Source organism: Trichoplax adhaerens, genomic scaffold (assembly GCF_000150275.1).
Source record: "Trichoplax adhaerens TRIADscaffold_16 genomic scaffold, whole genome shotgun sequence".
Taxonomy (NCBI): Eukaryota; Metazoa; Placozoa; class Uniplacotomia; order Trichoplacea; family Trichoplacidae; genus Trichoplax; species Trichoplax adhaerens.
In genome coordinates, this window is record NW_002060958.1 from 255,714 (window position 1) to 282,811 (window position 27,098).

The 27,098-nt window shown below is 33.7% G+C and overlaps 2 protein-coding genes across 2 annotated transcripts; one reads left to right on the plus strand and one right to left on the minus strand.

The window, feature by feature from the left end:
* Positions 1–12,313: 12,313 nt before the first annotated feature.
* Positions 12,314–14,825, plus strand: TRIADDRAFT_31115 (uncharacterized protein; the record flags this gene model as incomplete). Its single annotated transcript, XM_002116491.1, has 5 exons — positions 12,314–12,960; positions 13,129–13,534; positions 13,865–14,020; positions 14,385–14,442; positions 14,683–14,825. 5 exons carry the CDS (start codon positions 12,314–12,316, stop codon positions 14,823–14,825), a joined length of 1,410 nt encoding a protein of 469 aa, XP_002116527.1.
* A 2,869-nt stretch (positions 14,826–17,694) lies between these two features.
* On the minus strand, positions 17,695–26,557 carry TRIADDRAFT_60532 (uncharacterized protein; the record flags this gene model as incomplete). Its single annotated transcript, XM_002116555.1, has 13 exons — positions 17,695–17,853; positions 18,047–18,184; positions 18,783–18,932; positions 19,321–19,458; positions 19,641–19,722; positions 19,793–19,842; positions 20,078–20,272; positions 20,629–20,746; positions 20,911–20,946; positions 21,108–21,376; positions 22,023–22,105; positions 23,020–23,113; positions 26,426–26,557. The coding sequence occupies 13 exons, from the start codon at positions 26,555–26,557 to the stop codon at positions 17,695–17,697; spliced, it is 1,644 nt and encodes a 547-aa protein (XP_002116591.1).
* Between the last annotated feature and the right edge of the window lie 541 nt (positions 26,558–27,098).

Genomic DNA, 27,098 nt, shown 5'->3' on the forward strand with positions numbered 1-27,098 from the left:
CCGCAACTATATCTTGGACGAGGATGATAATCAATCAGGCTAAAATGCAGCGTGGAATAAAATACACCTTATTCAACAATACCAAGTTGTCAGCATTCAAACTGAATCAAACTACTATCTTTATTCATTATCAACGTGTAAGCTGATAAAACGTTCGAAAAAGCAAACTTGACTACAGTCAGCCCGCCAAAAAAATCTCTTTTATCCCAATAAATAATCAATTAGAAAAGAAAAGCATGAATATAATTCATCGATCTTAAACTTACTTTTTTGAAATTAAAATCCTGGTCTCGTTTTTCCTCGTTAGGAGTTGACAGACCAATTAGGTCGCGCAAAAATCGAAACATGATCGGCCAAAGTGGTGTTGCGATTCAACTACCGTCTAACAAGAGATGCAGTAACTGGTAGGTTGGGGTATGCGTGCAACGGCTTTTTACACAGTAGCGTTGGTAGAATAGTGCCAATTTTGTAGCTCACACTGTTGTCTCCAGCGCTAGGCTCCCACTACAGTACAATAATAACGACGTACCAATGGAAAAAAGCCCTCCTCTGACGTAGGATCTACTGTACTATACTTTCCACTAGGGTCTTTTATAGCGTACAGTACATCATGTTGAGCTAGGAACAAGCTATTGTTCCCAATCGGACTCTAGAAAATTGTCCATCAAAGCGCGTGCTTTGTAAAAAAAAAGTGTTATTTCTTATTGTAATTAATAACCAGTGCATATTTCATATTTTTTCGCCATCTATTATGACTTCCTCCTCCCCTCTCCATGACGGTTTGTTCATACTCCACCAAAATGCACGTGATCCACAAAAGTGCTCTCGTCATTCTTGAAATCTCCCACATTGTTAACCAATCAACAGTCATCGCGACTGAGTAAACTTTCAAAAGATTGCTGGGTTTTAAATGTTGTGACGTCAGACCGGTCAAGACCTTGGACTTTTAAATACACACACACTGTAGACAGTCATGGACTACGAGATGTACACAGAATATCCATCATACTGGACGACCTATTTCGACAGTACAGTGTCAACATCGAGCAACGTTGATTACTTTCTACGAGACCTGACTTTCTACCTTGCTGTTGAATCCAACAAATCGCTCAAATCTTCATTCAAAATGTCTCCCAAAGTACATCAGTGTGTGCCACTTGCTTGACTCATGACTGAGTCATAACGTGAACAACGCTATACTCATCCAGTTTTATGAGTCACTATTGTGAGTCATAAGTTGACTCACGTCAAATGAACTCCACACTCAAGTCAAAATCAAGCAAACTCGGCTGTCCATCACCGCTATGATGGACGCTAGTGTACCATCATGTTCGAGCGGCTAAGCATGATCCAACGGGCAGTAGAAACTGACGCATGAAAGTTCACTGATTTACCAAAGCAATCTTCAATAGCAAAAATCACTGGACAACAGGTTCATACAATACTATTGAAATAAGAATGGGCTGCAATTGTCCATTTCACTTTCTTCACTTGTTCTTGACAGTAGCTGTCAATTTATGATGAAATGATTCTCAGTGAGTCCACCATTCACCAGCAATGCCTGCCAGTGACGGTAGCGAGTAGCTACCGAGATGGACTGTATTGTTATACTGTACAGTGTACTCTACATTGTACACTGTACACTCAGTGAGTGAGTGTACAGTACAGTACAGTCTACAACTGTACAATGTACATGGTACGGTACTGTACTGTACAGTAGATGTCAAGTCAAGTGCACATTCGTGACTCGTGAGTCATTCTTGTGCTTTCGGAGATCCGGACGTACTGACTCGCTCTTTCAAATTATTGATTGCTGTAGAGCTATTGTGGGCATCTTATGTACAATATTTAAAAAGAAAGAAATAAATGAACTTAAATCTCACATTATATTAGCGATTTCCGGACATAATGTCATTTGACGCTATAGTATACAATTTATAGAGCATAAAATCCTAGCAGAACTAAGGATGAAATCTCATCTTGGCAGTGAATGGAGAACGAAGGATAAATTCGCTGCTGAGGAAGACACAATGCCGTGACCCTAACTTGACCATTGAAACCGTCAATGCTGCCTAGAGCTTCTGGGCAAGATATGGATATTGCACAGGAGATTATATAAAAATATTGAGATAGTCATAAAAAAAATAGACTAATAACGAAATTACCTATGCAATATCTAGTAATAAAGGCTCCATTGAAGCATCTCTGTGGAGGAGCTTAAATGTCATATACAAGGGATTCAAAAATAAGCAAACTCTCCATCTACAGCTGCTACAATCTCAGCTGGACTAAGTATCTGCCTACGATAGCTTACGGTAGTCAAGTCTACAGCCATTTTAACATTGTTTTAGTAAAGGATAGAGCCCTAACTATGTATATTAACTGTACAGTATACTGCTTTAAATTATAACGTAAATTACATGCATGCTATAAACAGCATACGGTAAACGCCTATTGTCAATGCTAATACTCTACAGTGTACATTCGATAAAAATAGATATATGAGGTACCAATAGGCCGCACAAATGGAGAAGACTAGTGAGTAAGTGGTATAATACAAAAAAAATAAATATGGAGATAGCGTATCGCAACTATGCCTGATATAATTAATTTGCTATCGCTCTCAGATTATCATTGCTGGCAGAATATACGTATTCATTTTACTGTAGTCATGTTGGCAATACACTACACATCAAAGCCAGCGGATTAGAAGAGAGTAACAATTAGTTCGCTCAGCTTACTAAATCAAACTACTATTTGATAAGAAACAGTTAAACCATGATCTACAGTATTCCAATTAATATGCACTTATTAATATACATCGATTTATAATATTATACACGTCAATACAGTAAATAATGAATCAGCTACATTTATTTATCCATAAATATACGATAAGCAGCACTCTGTACAGTTATTATTAAAATATACATAGATATTGGTTAGTCGTTAATGCGCTCCTCCCCCTCCACATTCAATATTGCACTACATTTGGTCTTTAGCCTATCGGCGAATACAAAATTTTCGTCGGCTAAAAATCGTTTGAATTATTGTCATATATCACTGGCAGAGCATATAGATTATTTACGTGCTAGCTGTGTCGCCCTAATTTCTAAAAGTTCATACAACTAAGTATTGTACATAGGACATGTTGACTCATTCATTAATTAATTATTGCTACACTATTATGCACGTAACACTTAATTCTAAGAATTTATTAAAACAGGCGGTCGATGATCACCTTAGAATATTTACAATTATATAACTATTGAAATATTTCACTGCAGGCTGGCGATATGTAATTTCTTATCGTATCAAGTTAGTGGAGGTCTTTATTTTGTAAAGTGCATCGGGAAATATCACGATTATTAAAATATAAATACAGTAGCTTTAATTACTAGTAGATAATTTACATGCTAAGTAAATCTTGTAGCACAATTATACTGTTACTAGCGTGCTATTATCTACCGATTTTTGAATTTTCAATACATCCAGTACATTAGCTAAAATTGAAATCTTACAGTACTCAGGATCGATTAATTATTGTTCTACAAAAAATCATTTTAAGATAATAAAGGAACTCGTTGACGTAAAACTATTTATGAACAACTATATCGAATTTTCTACTGCTATTGCAGGAAAATGATATAAAATAGATTCGTCATATTCTTATAAAGTATATCCATTGAATTATTATTAATAAAACATTTTAATGGCTCATTTACCCCTACTAAATCGTATCAGAATTATTGCAACTTTAGCGAATAATAAAATTTTTATTAAATCCCTATTAGCTGTACAGCAGTTAAACGTAATTTCACAGTATTATTTAATGGCAGGTCTACTGAAATATTAAAATTTCTTTCAGTGTATAACAGCAGACATCGCTACAATTATGCTATATCGCACCTCATAATGTTAATGTACATATAATTATAAGCTAGAACTATAAATTATAAACTAATTCAATCTAAACAGGTGCTTACTCTTCAGAATTTTTGAAAGAAATACTAAAACTAGAACATAGTCATTCGTAGTGATGGATTGTAAAACTAGCTGCTAAAGCTTTCATGTATTTGCAAAAATTATTGTAATCGCCATTAAAAAATATATATAATATTTTCAACAACTTAATTTTGGATTACGTCTCTTCATTCCTGAAGCTAGTATGTTAAGACCTAAAATCTCTTCTACTGCTACTCTATCCTATTCATGGCTTTATAGTGTATAACTAATAGTTTGCAAAAATCACATCAAATCCTAACGTGGAAACATAATTCTGAAGATACACACCTCTATAAATTTATGACTACTGCAACCAGTCCAAGATAGTAACCATATACAGTATTATAATGTTATCAAAAGTACAGTATAATTCTTGTACAAATGCTATTCCATACTCTTTAATTGAAACCGTACTTCATGCAAATTTTACTTAAAAATACATTAAAAATGATTGCAACCTATTTCTTTATGTTATCACGACATCGTAACTCGGTACCTTGAATTTAATTACTTAAGTTATACAGCAATTGTATTGATTGCTGTAACATCGATAGCAACACTAGCATCAGGTAAGAATAAATAAGCAACTGAATTAAATAATAGAATATTAATAAAGCCTACTGGGTACTGAAGTTAAATTATATTAATGCTTCGCATTTGTGAAGCTTGCTGAAAGTAATTAAAAATCTAATAAGTAAACACAATGTAAATTTAACGCTATTCCTTTGTATAGTTTAAACACGCTCCTCTAGCTGGATTGGATGACCTCATCATGCAATAAACCGGTTTTACTTAATTAATTATTTATAAAAATGTATTAATTAAAAATCACAAATCTAAAATTTACTATAAATTAAAGCTTATATTCCATAACCTATTCTCTAGCTGATAGTACTGAAAATTATTTCATGGAAACTCTTAAAAGGACCTATTACTGAAAGAGCTGAAAGCTTAATGCATAGTAAAGTCAGAATACTCTGTTAACTTATGATAGTTTGGAGTCAAACTCATTGAATTTTGCTAATAGATTAGCTTTAGCAAAGATCTGTGCTCACAGCCGTTAAGTGTAGCTATCGATCCTGCAGATCATATTAATATTTGCACTTGGGCATGATATTTCAATTACTACTGAACATTTTTTTACTAATATAATAAAAGAAAGGATTGAAACAGCGTGCCCAGTTACTCAATTACGTCACAGTTGCTATATGTAACAAATATAAATAGAAACCTACAGTTGCTATAACACTACTGCTTCCGATTAAGTTTTAAATTTTTGTGCAATTAACACCTTGGTTTGGTGTTGACTTAGTGCATCTCTTCTAATTATGTCAATGATTTTATTTGAATTCTTTATTCTAGAATATACGATGAGAATCGTTGTACAAAATGAATACTAATTACCGGTATAGAGAGAAAAACAATAAAATGCTAATAATTAAAATTTTAATGAGCAATAAATCCTTTGCAGACTATTATGCTCTATTTTATCACGTAAGCCAATAAGATGGCTTATTGTAGAAGACTTACTAACACGTAAAGCGAATGATTGACATCCATACATCAGAATAATTATAAAGTGCCCTAATAGGGGAAAAAAATTGCTGATAAAGTCAATAATTATTCAGTATCAGGTCATAGTCCACTATCACGGTCGAATATACTGTATAACCCTGATAGTGCGGAATCTTGGGTTCATGGCTTGACACTTTAACCTGTGGCACATTTCTGAGTTATACCGCTTGATAGTTGACTTATTATCACGATAAATTCTCCTCTCCAAACAATAAATGAAAATCCGTTATCTTTTAGAGCAGAATACAGACTCATGCTGATGAAACAGCTTACTCCATTTACTTTTTGTTTCAAAATGCTCAGTGGTTGAGGTTACCAGGTTATACAAAGTGACTAGGTTGACTAGAGTGTAACAACAGGAATTTAGTGATATTAATCAAAAATATCGAGTGATATTATTTTTAATTGGAAGTTTAGATAAACTAGAGTGTTGGTAGTTATCTTCTTGTTGCAAGATGCAATAGTATGATCACAGAACTACTTTTAAAGCTATAGGATCACGTTGTTCTTAATAATATGCAATAGTTCTTTACACTAATTGATTCATAAATATGCATTAGGTGTTAAGTATGCTAGAAGTTTTACACGATTTGTAATTCATTTGTCGATATACGCCAATCTAAAAATTCCCTTTCTGTAAGGATATAGAATCATTTATCAACAGGTATCCACTGCAAACAAATACTAGTTAAAATAACCTGACCATAGGGGTCATCGAAATAAAATTGAAATCGTCGATCCTACAAATCTTTTAAGCAATATGTATGAAACAGAATCATTATAGTATTTTTAATCGTCTATGAAATATATAGAAATTTACTTGTTTGATGTAGGATTCATTCAAAGGATTTACCATAAATCATAACTAAAGAATAAATTCCTTAAATCTTATACTAATATGCAAATGCTGTAGAATATCTTTTTGATGCACTATAGGTTTAGAAAAACTTGTTTCGCCAGGTATAATAAGTATAAATCTGAAGTGGTATAGGCGTTGCAACTGTATTTATTTTCTCCTAGCATAACGCTCTTTTTTAAAATTGCTGACTATTTAAAGGCTTGTGCTAGAAAATTTAAACAACCAGATTGGAATAGCGAGCTGTATGTTCAATACAAACTGATACAAGCACTTATACTGCACAGTATATTCGATGTATATGCCATATTCTCATCTGCTGCACTTTTAACAACGTGAAAAGTGTATAATATATGCTCATAATTTCCTTAGCTAACCGTAAATTGTTTTATAACTATAGTAAATCCCTATTTATTTAACTTATCTCAAATTAATTAAGGCTGCAAGAGTCAAATGAATTGTACGAGCACATATCATGAAGAGGATTGATTACCGATATGCAGTATATACAACACCAAAAGTATTATATAAAGAAGTTGAATAAATGATTAGCTTCAAAAAAACAAGGGAAAATTAATTATAAATTTAATAAACCTCACTAAAAATCGAAAAAGTTCTTCTCAACATCAACAATTATTAAAAAATTGTTTTATAAGAATTGAGAGCTTCCTTCCTACTAGCAGTCTGATTATCGTAGGTAGTGTAAATGTCTAGCAGGCTGTCAGCTTCTATAATTGACTTTGCCTCTGTGCTCTACGATGAGACGGACTTGTCAACTTGCTTGTGATTCTATGAAAGCTTCGAATGAAATTAGAAATCATTTAATCGTATGAATGAAAATCATTTCCTTCTAATTATTCCAAAATCATGCGCGGGAAAATTCGATATTCCAGAAGATCTTTGTCCTTTTATAGTACACATGGGTGATATTATGATAGGTCTTGTGTATAATTCTACATGCCAGGATTAAGCATAAAAGCATTTAGTTGTATTATGAACAATCGAACAGTAAACCAGCTGCAGTTACCATATATTATCGGCTCACAATGGCTCATTCATTAGGAGTACTATTAATGATGGTAACAAGGTCATGGTCAATAAAAAGTCTAACCAAACGATACAATCACTTATAGCATATTTCACTGGGAACATGGTCATTAAATTAACAGTGATGATTATATTATAAGCGCGGTAAAATGCTTTTAAATCAGGATATGAAACGTGTATTGTCTGTTCAAGAATACGGTAGTATTAATTTAATCAATACACTATTCCTTATATCATATTGCTATTTTGACTAGGATAATTCACTTCTTTATTGACATAAAGTGAGATACAGTAAAATCATGTTCGTTTACCAAATTATCCCATAGTTGAAGAGAATTTCTTTCAACTATAATAAGGAGTAATGCCTTAGTTTATGTGACTTTTAGCTTAAAATTACTTATAATATTTGTTAAAGCGTATCTTTATTGCTATTGATCAAATTTTAATCCGTCTAAATTGTTAGCCAGCTATTGTAACATGGCGTAAGAGTAAATTATTGGACAATACATAAACCTTCAGGCGATAGGATGTTCTTGAAAGAAATTTCTCAACTGACTATCAATCAATGGCCGCAATGAGTCATAAAATAGGATGTCATGGTAGTAAAATAGAATCATTCTATACAATCCTTATTAAGTACTTTATTTTAATATGGACGTTCGCCATTGTTTACATTAACTGATTTACTCGTATAACTTATTCGCTCAACCATAACTTGCTTTTCTGTGCGTCCACAACTGACCTTTAAGTAAAATTTCGATACTATTTGAAACCGGATTTCTTAGTGATATGATGCAGTCGTCATCAGTGATACAATGAGTATTATTATGATATAGTTTATACAGTATTTCAATAATACGATCAATAGAGAATTGAAATCTGGCTGATTTAAAATGTAATCTTTTCAAAGTGATGATTCATATCATGGTAATTTAAAACTGTTTTTCCGAATTTTTTTCATGGCTAGCAAATGACGCAAGGTTAAAAGGAAAAAGGATTTTTGTTGTCGTTTCAGTTGATTATTGATTGTATGTGAAAAACTGCAATAATACAACCTGATCGTTTTAGTATTCAATATTCCACATGACTACGATTGATTTAGAAACAATCATAGTGATTAGATATTACAATATATAACAAACTACGTTTGAGTAAAGTATTATTTATTAAATTGATTAACATCTGTTAATTGCAATAGCGTCTATGGATAATGAATTAAATGCTTTTCGAATTGTATTGTTAGATAATCAAAAGTATTATTTTAATGCCTTATGGCTGTTCACGTTCTTTTGTGTCAATCGCAATCTAACCGATTACCACTATTACCTCAAATGTCTCCCATGATTTTTTTGAATTCTATGAAAGATTTATTTCTTGATTTTATATTTTTACAATATCGATAATAAACGGACTTTAATCTATTCATCAATGTTATTGTCAAATTATTTCAAGGTAATTAAGTATGCGTCGTCGCCTGTTCTTGAGATTAGGCGTTTATAGATAGTTACAAATACGATCGGTCAATGACCCATTCAGTTTCCGTATATAATTTTGAACTTTCAGCGTCGTAGCAGCCAGGCTATTACACAATGTCTTTGTCTATCGATCTGTACCCTATGATAATCGGATAAACTTAATTTATAATCGTGGAGAAGAATCTAGTGATGCTGATGTAAAATACTCTAAGATGATGCAATCCATTGATATATTTTAAATACTACGAGCCCTGCTTTTCTTGAAAGCAAGATGACTAAGTAATCAATGACAATTTAAAGCTGTGTCATAGCTAAATTTAGGATTTAAATCATTTAAATGCTAAAACCAATTATTGAGCCACATGGGACCAATTGTTCTTGATTATTTTTCTACAGTTAATGATAAATATTAGAGAAACCGGGAAATAACAAAATTTTCTCAAGGTTCTACTGATAAACTCCTCCCTCAATGTACAATTACTGTATGCTGTACAGAGTTTCATGTGTTTACCACTATGGCTAATGCCCATAATCCAGCCGTGATGCTTACTGTCTGGCCTAGATTACATCATTTAGGATAAGGCTTGCAGGACTAGTACCATCTCGCATCATCAACTCCTATACAGCGTTATGATTATAGCTTCTAGAGATAATAACAGAGATTCATTAATTGCTGAGAATAAATACAGTAATCGATAGCGCAGCTCTTACGTTGTTCTAATCGACAAGTCGGTTATGTAATCGTGATCTATTAGCTCATATACCTGATGCCACGACCGTAGTTTATCAACCAAGAATATAACGTAAAGTATCCGAATAATTTTGTATTCTTGATTAATGAACAAATTATCTGTTCTCCATTCGTTATCGTCATATGGTACACGTTATTACAGAAATCGTTAGTTTTGAGCTTTATAGTTGTTGAATTGATTTTGTTTCTGAGTATTGATTTATGTCAGTCCATTTTCAATTGAGAAACCATTTTAGAAATGGGAATGGCTTAATCACTGAATGAACGAATTAAAATTTTATAATTACTGGTAAACAAGTGAAAATTTCGCCGTTATTAAAAGGGTTTAAAAATTATTTTATGCGTATAATTTTACCAGTCAATCTGCATGAACACCGTAAACATATGGGCAAGTGCGCCTAATTGAAGGCTTAATTTTAAACTGCGTTTCTTGTTGTATGAAAGTGTCAGTGATTCACTTTTACGCTTCATTAAAGGTTTATTTCAACTATGTTTCTTATTGCATCGAAGTGCAATCGTTTAAAGTTGCGACAAGCAGTTTGGACAAGGGGTTTTAATTGAAAGCTTATTTTAATCTATGTTTCTTGCGTATCGAAGTTGAGTAGCTCGCAGTGGCAGACTTGCAGTAAGCCGCTTCTTTCTCCTTTACTCTATCCTACAGCTTAATAAGTCACTATCTGTACTATATTCACTGTCAGAGAGTAGTTGGAACTGCCATTTCAGTTTGCGTAAAACTCTTTTGATAGTTCCTATATAAAAATCATGAATTAGAATAGTAAGACTGGAAAATTTATAGTAGTAGTCCGTAGTAGAGCAGTTGCCAGCACATTGCTAATGCGAGTATCGGGTAAAGATACATACGAAAGTTAGTTTAGCTTTCAGCTTATAATGCTGGTCAGTAAACACTGCACAGGTATGTCAGGATCTCTAATATATTATATTATACACGGTTAGTTTGCTGCTGCTTAAAGTAGCAGAGGTGCAGTTTTCCTAGTTTCATGTTATTTCTTAAAAGAGAAATTACTTTCAATTGCCTAATTATATAATTATTCAATTTCTCTTTTGAAGATACGTGAGTCATTTCTGGGGAAATATTGTCGAACATAATTTACAAAATTGTGATGATTTCAAGTCCATTGCGGTAGTAATGTGCGTAGAAAGTGTAGATATAATATTAAAAAAGCGCTAAGCGACGTGGAATAGTCGGCCTGTTTTATAAAGCAACTATAGATGATGGCCGATATGATGAAAATACAGAGTCTGAAAGTATGTTGTCGATATATCATGGCACTTGTTGTTTATAGAACGATTAGCGCTCAACCAGTCTCCGTCATCAGTACATAGAGACTGATAGCTCTTCATATCCTCAGTGTACTACATCTCAAAGCCTACAAGTCTGGAAGTACATCGTCTATTTCCATTAATTAATTATGAATTTGCAGTTAATTAAGCTTAATGGCAAGCACTTTGCCATCCATCGATCAAGATTGAACATGGCTAGCATTTCGTCATGTTCGTTGCTTGCTGCCATTTCCATCCGTCCGTGCGTAATATCCCTTGACTACTGACTAGGTATCATATCTCTTCATATCCTCAGTGTACTAACTGTATCTCTAAGCCGATAAGTCCGGAAGCACACTATTTATTGACGTTAATTAATTATGAATTTGTAGTTAATTTAATTAAGCTTAATGGCAAGCACTTTGATATCCATTGATCAAGATTGAACATGCCCTGACATGGCTAGCATTTCGTCATGTTCGTTGCTTCCGGCCATTTCCATCCGTTCGTGGGTAATGTCCCTTAACCACTGACTAGGTATCATATCTCTTCATATCCTTAGTGTACTACATCTCTAAGCCTACAAGTCTGGAAGTACACTGTTTATTTCCATTAATTAATTATGAATTTGCAGTTAATTTAATTTATGGCAAGCACTTTGCCTTCCATTGATCAAGTTTGAAGATGGCTTAACATAGCTAGCATTTCGTCATGTTCGTTGCTTGCTGCCATTTCCATCCGTCCGTACGTAATGTCCCTTGACTAGGTATCATATCTCTTCATATCCTCAGTGTACTACATCTCTAAGCCTACAAGTCTGGAAGTACACTGTTTATTTCCATTAATTAATTATGAAGTTGCAGTTAATTTAATTAAGCTTAATGGCAAGCACTTTGCCGTCCATTGATCAAGATTGAACATGGCCTGACATGGCTAGCATTTCGTCATGTTTGTTGCTTGCTGTTATTTCCATCCGTCCGTACGCAATGTCCCTTGACTAGGAAAGTGTCAGGGAAATATAGCCACTCGCCAGTCACGACAGCTATTTGTATGGATGAGAACCATTGAAAGCGTACTTTAATAGCCAGTTTTCACTTTGTACAGTACAAGTACTCTAGCTACAGTGGAGAGATCCTCGACTTTACAGTACAATACACTGTAATTGGAAGCCTAGAGTAACTCCAGTTCCTCTATCGCATCCCCATTTGGATATTTTCAGGCCATTTCACACCCATTTCCATCCTCTTCAACTCCTTTCCGACAAATTGGATTGGCATCGATTGAGTTTATTGGATCATCAAGGATTAAAAATTCATTGTCAGCATGTCGATCGATCTGAATACGAATAAAAAACAGCTTTTAGATGCTTGGAAAGCAGTTTGTGATAACGAGAACGGTGTGAACTGGGCGCTATTTGGTTATGAGGGCAAAAGTCATGTTTTGAAAGTGGTGGAAACAAGTGATGGCGATTTGCAAGACTTGATCGAAGAATTGAATGGAAGTAAAATTATGTACGCATTCTGTCGTGTTATTGATCCAAATACAAAATTACCCAAGTTTGTTTTAATCAATTGGTCTGGAGATGGTGTACCAACTACGGTTCGAGGGACATGTTCCAATCACGTACGATATGTTACGGAATTTTTTCGAGGTGCTCACTTAGTCATCAATGCACGCTCGGAAGACGATGTTGATCCTGACAGCGTTATTGATAAAGTATCCAAATCTTCTGGTTCGAATTACAGCTTTCACAAAGAGTCTCATAAGCCTGTAGCACCTATAGAACCTGTCGGGACAAATTATCAACCGGCTAGGGTAACCTTAAATCAAGATATCAATATTCAAAAACGTGATCACTTTTGGCAAAAAATACAAGACGAAGAGAAACAACGTTCGAAAAATGAAGAAGCCAACGCTGCTTCAAAACGAGCTCAATATGAAAAGGAAATAAAAGAGAGAGAGGTATTATCGTTGAATTTTTTCCATATCATTAATCCATCAAATTTGTAGGTAAAACCAACCATGATGACATTTCCATAATCATAAATTACTTATGATAATTGTTAGGCTCGAGAAGCTCTTGAACGAGAAAAGCGACTTCAAGAGAAACAGAGAGCTATTGGTAGGCCAGTGGATAGAACGATGCCTTTACGGGCAGAAGCGGCTAAACTTAGTCAGCTAGGCAAAGAATTTCATCAGCGAGAAATGCAACAAGCAGCAAGCGGCAAACGTAATGTTACTCCATCATTACGTGATGAAGCTACCAAGTTAATTTCCAGTTCTGCATCCAAACCCTCGTCAGATCAGGAAGTTATTACCAGTACCGCCGAAAGTAAAGCTGAGGAAGCTGCTAGATTAATCAGAGCTGGTCGAGCGTTTCATGAACAAGATCAACAAGCTTTACAAACCAGTAAAGCTACTGAATCATCGCTACGTGATGAAGCTACTGCCTTGATTAAAAGAGGCATTGCGGAGAGGCATAGTCAAGATCATGGTCAAGTAAGGGTTAGAAGTGAAAGTAAAGCAGAAGAAGCCGCTAGATTAGTTCGTGCTGGTAGGACTTTTCATGATCAGGAAGAAGTAGAACGACATCATGAGGTTTGTACGACTATTTTTGTACAAAATATAAATACTGACCCAAAACCACAGTATTGGCATATAAACGATAGAAACAACATCGTTTTCGTAACACTAAGTATTGTTATTCTATGAATTTCCTTTTCGATAAGTAATGATAGCAATAATTTTACCGTTGTAATTGAAATTTAGTAGCCCTCTTTAATGTACAATGGGTGTTTTACTTCTAAGGCTTCAACTAACAGAACGAACAGGATGAATGATGCTGAAATACTGATTCAACAAAGTCGACAGCAGCAACGTAAAGAAGTGTCGTCTGAACAGAGTAATCAGCCTTCAGAACCTGATAGAGTAGCAGAAGCTGCAGCGTTAGTTCGTCAAAGTAAACAAGAACGTACCTTTGAGCAAACAACTGCTACTAGTCAACACTATGTAGAGGAATCTTACCAACAGGTTTGACTTGAGCATGTAAATTGTAGCGCATAAATAACACAATATGACGCTGTAACATTCCAATATTTTTACCGCTGCCGGTTTTTTGTCAACCCCCAGCCCGAACCTGTACAGCAGCAAGTTACGATTCCAGACCAAACCACCAAAGATGAACAGTATCGCCAAGACAACTATCAGGAGGTATCAGTTGGATAGATATTTCGAATGAATGCTAAATTTTACAGTAATTAATATCTGATTAATTTCTTTTTAACACACTTACTAAAATCTGCCTATCTAAAATGGATAGCCTGCGGTTGTACAGTATGAAAATACCTCTTATCCGGCAACAGATGACCAACAACAAGAAGCTAATCCTGCTGAGCAAAGTAGCCCGCCTCTTTCAGGAGTTCATGCAAAGGCGTTATACGACTATCAAGCAGGTTAATGACTTATTTTCTAAAGAATGAAGTTTATCAAAACCTCAGCGTTTTATAACTGTGCAATTTAAATCAATTCGTTGAAAGAAATTGCATAGTCTTTTACTTGAAGAATTCTTTTATCTAATAACTTAGTGTGCATTAATACTATTCTGAGTCTGGTGAAGCTGTTTTCATTATGAAACATGATAGGTTTTTTAAGCATTGATCGATCACACTGTTCCATTAAAATATTTGTTATAGATGCTGCAGATGAGATATCTTTTCAACCTGGAGATATCATTTACGATATTGAAATGATCGACGAAGGCTGGTGGATTGGTTATACTAGCAACAGTGATAAGGGAATGTTTCCTGCAAATTATGTAGAATTAATAGAGAGTTAATAGAGTATTGGTGTTTCCCAATTCACAAATTTTGCAAACTCAGTGGTAAATTGATTATAAAAATGTTGTAATAATGTTGTCATTAAATGATGACATAGACTGATTGAAGTTTTTGTGAGCCTGGGCCATATGCAGTAGGCAACAATGGATACCATACGATAGCTCAATAATTAATTCTGTGCTTATGATGTTAGACACATAAACTATTTAAAATTACTAACGTTTGTACATTATGTTTGCATCTGTGACATTCCGGTATAAAATAAGTTTTAAAAATAGGGTTTGCGTTAAAATTGTAAAGTATTTTGATTTTTTTATCATATGAAATGTTTTCACAATAATAATATTTGGTTTATACTTAACGTTGTTTTCGATTATGGGTTGTTTTTGGCTACAAAGATTCTTATAAACTCTTACAGCACTTACCAACTGTAAACGTTACAGTTTTATGTGATGGAACTATTGTTGTGACTTTATAAACCATGCAATAAAAAAATTTAACGAATAGTGAAGTGGAAGAAAGGTCTTACGATATAGCCTTGTTTAGTAACTTAAAATGGTAAAATGTGGTATATTTTAATGTGACGGTAATGCATAACTTTATTTGGCGTTTTGCTTCAGTAAGTGATACGTAATTACATTATAATATCATCAACAGTGTCTATGATGTTGAAAAGTTGTGATAAAGTGGAAGAAAGGGCTTACGATAGCGCATGATCTTGTTTAATAACTTAAAAAATCGTAAAATGTGGTATATTTGATTTGACAGTAATGCATAACTTTATTAGGCGTTTTGCTTCAGTAAGTGATATGTAATTACATTATAACGTCATCAACAGTGTCTATGACGTTGAAAAGTTGTAGTAAGTAAATTATTAACTTACAAAGCTTGCCTTCAGCCATGTGAATTTAAAGCATTTTTACAAGAATACATCCAATAAATGAATCCCTATACTGCTATGATATTACAAGTCAGTCCTATTTTCTCACATTTGGCGCTTATTCAACTCGACAGTATTATTGCCCTTTGGTCAGGTGCTATGTCGTTACCATCAAAACTTGCAACACATAGAAAAACGGAACGATTATAGGAAATCTACTTTTAACTCACACAAAATATTCTCGATAGGAACTTTACTAGGACGCAAAAAATACTTATTATCGTAACTTATAGTTAGTAATAACGATGCTAACTATAACAGTACATACACAAACTTTTGGATACATCGCTGATAAATATCGATATAGAAATCGCGTTGAATACAAGTTTAGAGGGGATACTGCAACGAAATTTAATGTTAAGTTGTAGCCGTACAACAAACGATAACTCATTCCGCAATATGTATATGAAGTATAGGCTGTATAGCAAATAAAATACATTTGCGGTATAGTTTTAGTTAAAAGGTTCATATTTGTGTCATACGATGCTTACTTACTGGTATGCAGCGCAGGTACAAGAATACTCTGACATACTAGATATTGTATTGTTTATACTTTGTATAAGAGCAAGGCGTTTCTAAAATGAAATAGCGCCGAGAAATTATTTTTAAAATTTCGATATATAATTTTTGCTAACCATGATTCTTATTGACCAATGTTTTGAGTATAACTTCATCCGTTCAGGTTGCAGACTGTAACTCCTGGTCGTAGATTGCACAAGTTTACCATTTGAAAATATCTATTCATATCGACTAAATAATGTTAAGATTAAACTTGAGGTAACAGGCGACTGTCCTTATCTTTATATCACATGTAGCTTTATCTGATCTTACGCTATATTCTACTGGTTGGTCTAAGAGGACAGTATAAAGCTGATATTAATGCATTTACTGATTACCGAACTAGCATTGCTTACTAATCTCTAGATTAGGCGTTAACATAGGCACAAGAATACGAAATAGTCTTAAAGATCTTTATTACATTTGGGTTATGTTGGGAAAGAATATAAACAGCTCAAGTTATATGGATAAAGTTCTAGATTAGATTTTGATGTGGGTCTTTAAACTCAAACGTACATATTAATATAAGTTTCTGAATAATAACGAAGAGAAAACATTTAAATCATTTTAGTGTAAAATATCTAAATTAGGCAAGAGAAGTATATTACGGTAGTTTTTATAAACGAAAAGTTTCTCTCTTAACATTTCGAAAATTATGCTATTAAAAAACTTGAATCTTTGTAGATTTGTCCTGTAGAAGTATGTAATTTAATGTCAAAACCATATATCCTCTAGATATCCACCTAATTATCAAGTTATGATTATTTATCGATACATTAGTTGTCGAGGGTAACGGTAAGAATGAAACTATTAAATGAAATAAACTGATATTTGTTTGATTGCTTCAATCAATTCGATAAGAAAAGAACTTCGTTATGTTCATAATGATATGAAAGGTTACAGGTCATCAATTTACATCTACATTTATGTGCCGCATATAGGCATGTTCCTACTTTCACGTTATGATCATAATCTACTAAATAATACTACTATTATGTAATAAGTAAGTCAGGTTATTGAAGAGGACTAAAATTTCAAAATTTCTATTAACAAATCGATTTAGTAAATTTAGTATCTAAAACTAGAAGTGCATTGCAGATCTTGAATCGAACATCGAAAAGATTACGCATTATCGGTTATTCTTAAAATAAGAACAACTAAGTCATATACAAATGTTAAATAGTTCACAGCCAAATAGGTCTGAAAATGTATTCGAAGATATCTAACGAAGGATAATGCATCCGTGTATAAATTTCAGTTACTAGCTTAGTAATGAGTGAAGTAGACAGAAAAAAACTAGGTATGCACGTACTAGAAATCTTACAGAACGTAAGCATACAACTTTATGATGTAGGGCTATTAGTAGTCGGTTAAGAATCTTGATTTTCTTCTCGTAGACGTTGATGATGTCTAAGATTTGTTATCTCTAGTAGCGTTGGGTCTTTTTCCATGACAACAGCGAGCAAGCTATCCAGATATGTTCGCATCCTACTATTTGTATCTTCTTGTTGTTTTAAAGCTTCCATAAGCTATTTCATGAAAGAAAGATTATATCATTTTATAATCACTTCTTATTATCATTACATCTCTTTTAATACAGTGTGTTAAGTTAAGAAATGATTACTCGTAATAGAATACACGGCAATTACATATCGTAGTACGGATAATTACAGTACAGAAGTAATAAAACCTATCATTTACGTAGTTGGCTGCTGTACTTACCTCATCTTTACTAGCAAATTCCAATTCTGCTGCCAGAGATTCTGCTGGCATATTATCATCTAAACTGACGCGCTGTAACTGGCCATCTAAATAAGTCTTTTGCATTCTACTGTTGGCTTCTCTCAACTTTTGAATGTCCTGTAAAAAGAATGATAGTGTTACAATTGCAACTCTACCGAAAATTATGCAATATGATGGTTCAATAATTCTTCAACCTGATATTTGGCAAATAGTATCAATATCGACATAAAGTATCTTTCAGTTGCATATTGTATTTACATTCAACCCGATTTATTGCTGCAAGTAACCTATTACGATTGAAACTCAACTCTATTTTTCTGTTTCGATTTGCAATACAATATTTCCTAATCAGCAAGGTTACTATTTTAAACTATATACAATTCTTGTAACTGGTAGGCCATCACGAGGTATTAATTAATTTAAAAATATAAATACTTGTATAAATTATAATATAATTAAGGAGATATCTATAAGGAATTGTTTAGTTAGTACTTAAAGTAGAAAAAAATGTATGCAACGCATAAAACCCTACATGACAATTATTCTAAGACTAATATTCTTGATAGCATTGGATGATAAATTAAGCATATTAATGCTCGCCTAACATGGGAAGAGATCCATACAAAATTGTTCATGAACTTATAGTACCAAAAACTTAGCGTAGAGCTACTATAAGATTGTAATGTATGGAAATTAAGTTTTAGCTGCGTCTTACCCGTTGAAGCGATTTAATCTCATTCTGGTAACCACTCGTGTCTATAGCTACAAAATTCTTAGTCTCTAATGTTAATCTTTCGATTTCATCTTTAGCTTCATCATAATGTCGTTGCAGATTGTTATTTTCTTCTTGGGCCTCATGTAATACCTATGATATTTTTGATAACAGTACTCATTCTTAATATTTAAACTTTATTGTTAAATTGTTAAACGTTCAAATGACGTATGCGCGATAATTCCTAACGACAGTATAGAGTCCGACTGCGTAACTGCTATTGACAGTGAGATCGTAAATTGACCTTCTACAATATGATTAAGTTACAATATTGCTAGTACTAACATAGTTATTAATTTCTAGACACATGAAGTAGTGTTTGATAAATATCATAAATAGAATATTACAATATTATAAAAAGTCAGTCAAAGTAGCTAACACTATATCTAACGCTATATCTAGCAAATAACGTAGTTCGTTTCTAAATATTATATCAAGTAGAAATATACATCGTATTTTAAAATTGCTATGAGAGTTCTACCTGCTTAAATACTTGTTGATCTTCTTCAATACATGTCTTCAGGTCCACAATTTCTTTTTCTAGAGTCTTTACTGAATCTTCACTACGGTTAAATCGGAGTTGCAAATCATCGTTTTTTTCTTGTAATGAAGTAGCTTTCTGTCATAATTATCCAAATATTAGTTGTTACAAAGTCTTCACTTAATCTAATTCTACCGTAAGGTCTATCTATAAGCTATCTTTAATTTTATGAGTTATTTCAAGGTGGAATCTAATTTTCTTCATTCAATTCAAACTGATATTTATAATAACGGTCAATAATTGCACACTGTGTAACTTACCGCATGGTCTAGATCTTGTTGACCCTTCAGATAAGAAATTTCTTGAGCGTAATTTTTGCATTTCATATTTAGATCTTTAATCCTGCGGATGCAATTTATCATAATATGTCAAAAAGTATACTTAATCTGGAAAATACACTCTATTTACGTACTGGAGATGTAGGGACTCAATCTGTTTGTCTCTATCAGCCTCTAATCTTGTCTGCATGAAAGGTATAAAAACGTCATAGTAATGAGCGATTATCAAGTTACATATGATAGTTTAGAAACTCAAAAGGTGAGAGAAATGATGAATGTAATTAGCAATTACTTATAATAGATTTGAGTTTAATATTGGTTTACTGGGAACGCTAGACACTTCTACTGCTATCTAGTACTGTGGTATACTTATATTCAATCTAATGATAAAGCAGGAATGACTTTAATAATGCACTTACGACGTAAGCTTTATGCTTTTTCTTTTCTTCCGCAAGATCACTAGCATGAACAGTTCTGCTCTCACTTAGTTGTTCCTCCAGATAGTTACACCGTTGTACAAATTGACTATTTTCAATTTTTGTACGCTTTAATGCTTCAGAGTGCGACGAACATTGTTTTTCAGTTTTCTCTAGCTGAGATGTAAGATGTAATATCTACAACATTACGATAAATAAAGACATGCATGAAATTCTGATATGAAAATAATTATAGCTGCGGCTGATTTAGTAATCACGATTTATCTTTTTATCGAGAATAGTAGAGTTTAGCCCTCAGTATTTTGACGATTACTACGCAGATCTATAGACGCTCATAACCAAAATTTTAGAAGAACGTTTTGTATAGTAACTTTCAAATAGTTATCTTTTATCGTAGCTGAGTTGCAAACATTAGCTGTATATCAGGTAATCAATCCATGAATATTAAGAAATAATTTATAGTACGCATGATGTCATGAACTATTTAAGTGAGTACTAAAAACAGAAATACCAAATGATATACGTAACTATACCTGATCATTTAATTTATGTAAATATTCTGCGTTGTCGTCCGATGCCTGACTATCTGTACTGTTTTTTCTACTGAGATAAGAAGGAGTACCATTAACTTTTGCGCGGGTGAGTAGTTTCCTGTTAAGAATTTGATACAATAATATTATATAACACTTAAATCTATCATTAATCTGTACAGGAAAAAGTGCGCAACATTAAAGTGTAATTTAAAGCTTATAATTGCAGTTCAATTGCATACAAAATTTTATAGCTAAAGCTCATCATCGGATATGACTACTTACACTCCTACCCTTCGTCCGGAAGGAGTTCGTACTAGTCTAAAAGTAGACAAAGATAAATGTTACCAATGCGATAATAAAAGCCAGCTACGTAGCCAGGCATTATCAAGTAACGGTAAAAGGACATCTTTCCGATCATTACGACTACATTTATCGTAACATTGACTTTAAGTTATAAACATGCAGTAGTGTATGGTTACCGAGCGGGGGTTAACTCCTTATCGGATTCTTCATCGATCATCATCGAATCGTCTTCACCCATTCCGACAAAGCCCTCTTCATTTGTGCTTGCCGAGAGTAAACTACTATTTACGCCTTCCTTCTGATTTAATTCATCAGTAGTACTCGTATTTTGATTGTCAGCGTTAACTAAAGTTACTGATTCGTCTTTGGTATCGGTTACGGAATCTGTCGTGTCAGCAACGCTGACGTGCATTTCCTGACCATCAACGAGATCCTTTGTACCTGCCTATAAGTGTACGTTTTTGTAAACGTCAATAGTATACTTTTAAGTGCAATTATAAGAGCCATTGTTAAATATATATGGGAATAATGATTCTATAGATGGCCTTGTTGTTAGTTGTAAAGCCATAATGATAGCTATATACGATACTTATCAAATTATTGATCTAGATGTTAATTTCACTTTTAATGGCTTATTAGTTTAAATTACAATTTATGATGCAATCATAATTTCTTCAATTAGATTTACTATGTAAAATTAGTCATAGGACGTAATCTTTAGATATTAATTAACTATAGTGCAAAGAACGATATAGTATCCATAGCAAACGAATAACTAGGATAATAGGCTATCAAATCGATAAATGAGTGCCTTTTAGGTCGAATATTAAATCTTAACAGGTCATTAAATTGGCGTAATAAGTTTCAATTGTTGAAGCAGTGACTGATTCCAAAAAATATTTCTTAAATCTTAGTAGTCTAGCTACAATCGAATCGAATAAACAGCACTCGAATTTACAGTACGAAATTGAACTACTTAAGAATTTACATCACCATATGAAAAGGTCTACATGTAAAATGGTTATTAAGGAATAAGAAGACAAAATTCCCGAGCGTTCTAAATGTAAAGTACTTATATTGAGATTCCTTACCAACTGATCCTGTTGTAATTGATGGTATTTTTCTAATGAATCAAGGACATCTGGTGCAGGTTGGTAACCATTGCGACTATTTCCTAGTAATATGTAAACATAAGGAACAAAAGATAGCACAGATATCAATTAGTCATTCAAGGCAGTGGGAATTAATGCAATATAATTCGCAGATAAGAGATATAAAAGTGAAGTTAGACAAATAAAAAACAGATAATTTGTTATTCAAAGTCACAAGAATAAAGATGAAAGGGGGTTTTGATTATATTTGCAATCTCACTTTATAAAACTTTCTGACAAATCAATTGCACTAAATGCCGACAATATATCAGACCCGGTACAGGCCACAAACTAATAAATGATGAGACTGCAGTCTGGATATACAGTACTCGTATATTGAAATAACAGCATTCTTAATTTAATTTCAATTTTTACCATACACATACTGTAGATAATACACTTAGATCCGATTTCAATGGTAAATTAATCAAAAATCAACTGACGCTTATTCTAAAGAAATCGTACCATTTATAATCTATAGAAGACTATAACCAACCTGGTAATTTAGTACAGTATATCGAACATATCATTATCATTTACGTAATACCATGACATGACCATTTTTATTTCTTCTTTCTAATACTATGAGCGCTATACATTGTACAATCTATAGTATATTATTAATTATTTGAAAGAACTAAAACATCCTAATATTCGTTTACATGAGGACTTGAATACTGGCCGTGATAACATGAGGCTACTAAGAAATGCCTGTTTTTGAGCCGTACGTGAGCCAAAAATAAAATTTTGTCATATACGAAATCTCTAGCTATAGCGAAGTCATATGTGCTTGTTAAAAACGATCAATATAATACGTAGTATTAGCGTTGCTTATCTAGATGTGAAGATTTAAGCACTCGAAAGTGACATAAAGAATAGAAACGGTTTCGATGCCAGTTGTAAGCATTGCTAGCTATATTATGATACCGTACTTTACCTGTAAAAACGCACTTAACACGTTCTTTAAATTCTTCATAATCAAATCTACCGCGTCCTTCCGGATCTAAACTCCGAATGATTTCTTGTACCTCCTAAAATTTTAAAGGTTAAAGCGTTATAATACCAATTCTCATCAAAACGTATCAATTATCTATCATCATACAATAAATCGCCATTTAGTGTGCATAGGTGAAATATACCAAGCGTCTCTGTTGTTACGTTTATAATATACACGTAAAAACGAGTAGCTGTATTGATTGATAATTATAATGTGACACTGACTTCCATTTGGAGATATTATTAAAAGTTTCGTATTTAAAAATTAAATTTATAGCTAGATTTCAATTCCGTCTCTTAAGAAAATGAGTAATTTTCTCCAGGCAAAGAATCTTTATAACGATACAACTAATGTACGATAAAAGGTAAAACAAGTCCTATTACATAATATCTAGTACGCTGACTTTAGTTTCAGGATGCACTCAATTATGGCCATAAGCACAATCGAAATTAAAGCAAAAGTTTGGAGGATAGGTGAAATCTTACTTCTTATTAGTGAGAAAGTGTCCATTAAAGGGTATACGAGTAGGCCCATAACTATCCAAGCAAACAACGAATGAATCAAGTTTATGAAGATATTAACTTGACGTGCACGATAAACTACTGAAAGCCCAACAAGCTACGATAAACAAATAATATTTTGACGACGGCTAATTAGCCAAAGTCATTTAGTAAAAAAAATCGATAAGTCGCGTTGCTATGATAACATATAAGCTATCCCTAACTTTTTCAAGTAAAGCAGCTTGAATTTACAAGCTACATACGCACCTATAGAAATTGCTAAAGATATTGAGATTTTTATCACGCGTCGTAATGGATTTTCAAAGTGTCATTAAGCGCGTACATAAATTATCCTATGCTATATTTGAGCAAGCTTTAACATGCAATAAAAGTTGATCATTAAAGGAAATGATATCGTTTATGACCTATTCTCGACGATGCCTTACGGTAATGTTTTTATTGCCTAATCAATACTTCTGGTGTTCAGCTATTAAGAAGATTTGCAGTATACTGTAGGGTTAACGTTTACTTTGATTTTGAAACAAAGATGAACCGAATTAGACAAGGTTTTACAGTCAGTTCACTTTCCATTGAAATATGTTCACAACAATCTTATTTTTCATGACTTTGCTGAATAGAGAGCACTATAAAGTGAGGTATCTAGATGATCATGGGCCATATCAATCGATACTGCAATGATTATGGTCAGGGTATCGCTCCTTACTTAAGGGCGTTGAAGGGCATCGTAATGCTGTTTACAAGTATTATGATTAATGTGGCTTTACAATATTGTACAGTAATGGTGGCAATTTACATGTTACAGCAAGCTAAGTCAGTGGTAAAGTCAATTCGGAGGTTGTGATCAAAGCCGCTGACTGTTGTATGATAATGCTCACGGTATACTTATAATTTAGGCTATATCCTGGAATGACTAAATAATGCCAAAGTACAATACAGTAGTGGCCTACTGCTATGATTGCATACTGTAACCTGTTTTATAGTAGTTCTCTTTACTCTACAAACAAACCAAAAGCAGAATTGTTATTACAACTTGTAATTTCAACAGTAGCCGGTGTCTGTTGCAAAGTGACGTTGTTATTACTGTACTGTTACAATTCATTCCAAGACTGGACTGAAACATACAAATTCATTCTGCCTTGGATATCTTTCCTTTAAGATCAACGTGGAAATGGACGATCAGTACGACCATTAAATCAATCTGTTTTAAATATAGTAGTACCCAGCTATTACCGGGATATATATAATGTCGAATGGTAATACTATCTGTTAATTATTAATAAATGGGTACATTATCGTAAACCGTCAGCAAAGCGACGGGAGTTTGGACTAGTATATACTAAATGATCCAATTTATTCAAACATTGCCACTCTAGTTATATTATATTAAGTACAGTACTTGTAGTTTAGTTAATGTTTTCTGATGGAGTTTATAAAAAGCGAACGAGGCCTTGGACTGTTATTAAAATCTCCCAATTTTAAGATTAGCTATTGCAATACTGTAAGTTGACCATTTGTGGAGAACATTTCTATCAATGAATAACACATGCCTTTGGCAATCATTTTAACGTCTACATTTTGTCCTAATTAAAGCATTTTCAAGAATACCCTAAATTAATAGAAGATTTTATCAACGTGCTACTGAATAGGTATACTACAGTATGGTTTCAATTCAATCAGTTAATGAAAATTATTACGTTCTATCGATCACTCAATGCTATTACAGATGAATGTGTAAGAAAACATCTCTCCATTGGACTAATAGTAAATTAGGACATTTTGAAGAGGCAAATTGTTGTAGCCTTAAAAGAAACTGATGTTTGCAATACTATCCTATGTTGATCGAATTAAAAATGAATCAAACCATAGTTACCAGGAAAATTAGTGATCATTAATTCATCAGTAACTTAGTATTGAGTATCCTGGTGCTTTAATTAGGGCAAGAAAAGGCAGTCAAAGATAGAAGTGTCAATGTTTCCATGTCTTGAGTTCATCTTTTACCACATATTAGTAGTAAAGGATGATTCTTGTCTCCTTTCTATGACATGGATGAATAGGTATTGTAGTCTGGTGGGTAGAAAGCCAGTATCGGTATGTGGTCAATATCGATGACTATCCGTGTCAAGTCGTGTTCAAAGAAGAAAAATGAGCAAAATGTCACTGATTGCTTATCCATCCTTTCTATTGACTTGGCATAGACTATAATGAAAATAAGTATAAGAAGGGAAAGGAGATATGCAGTTGGTCTTTTGGTTTAAATTGTGCCAAGTCTCGTCTGGCAAGAAAAGGAGTAGAAAGCCTACGTTAGTATGGCTTGCCATCATGATTGTTAGACGATGCAAAGAAAAAAAAGATTGTTGAAATGTATGATATCGCTGCAAAAATGTGGTGAGAATAATCAGTCCATGGGATAAAGTACAGTAAGAAATGCAATCGATTGGAAGCTGAATTGAATCATAAAAATTAGTCTACCTCCTGCAGTAACTGGTAAGAAAGGATTGAAGTATGGGTGATGTTGTTTTCTAGGTGATGATAACATGTTATCCATGGCTATACTGTACTATCGATTAGGAGAATTCAATGTAGACCCCAATGGGATATTCGTCTACTGGCAATCTCTAACTAGGGTAGGCTAATTTTATCGAGAGTGAATATGGTTGGTATTGGATAATTAGGGTAGAGTAGACCTTAACAATGATTGCCACTTTGTCAGTCATGGGAGTATTTCTAGTTTGGACAAGTATCAACATTGGAGTGAGTGATCGAGATCGTTGATACCATGACTAGGTGTGAATTAACTGGTCACTGTCTGTCTCTCTCTCGCTTACCCCTTGATCACCAAATGTAGAAGCCCATTGCTGCATGTCTTCCACAGTAATAAAGCCTTTGCCATGCTCGTCTAATGCTCGAATGACTGAATTTAATCGCAATCGCAGTGGAAGCTCCTCTTCTTCTGCCATAATGGTTGGGGTCAATGCAACAAGCTTACCACCTTACAGTAATTATACAGGCTGACAAGATTGACAACAGCCAATAAACTCTACTGTAGACGTTCAATGATGCCTTGCTTGCTTTCTCCTACCAATGCAATCCAATTCAAGGTAAAATACAAGAGTCAAGCAGTGAAAAATGGATCCAATGGAGTGGGACAAGATTGGATTTTCTTCAGTGAAATTTTTCAATTTCCTTTGATGGCGCAAGTTGAGGATGGAAGCAGTGAGCCAATGGAGTGCGTCAACTGCAATGATTTCAGTCGCTTGTGAGTCATTCGCCTAGAAAACGAACTTGCTTCTCAACAATAGCATGAGTCAACCAAGGCACGATTGACGGTCGAGATCAGCGTCAACAATGACTGACTGCATTGTTGCCTACTGTTTAATGCAGTCAGTCGTTGACAACAATATCAACGCATTGTGTGTGTGTGTATACTGATACATCTGTCTAGGGCCACGCCAATGCCAATATTGTCCGCCACTCTTCATCTACGATTGAATATGTCTA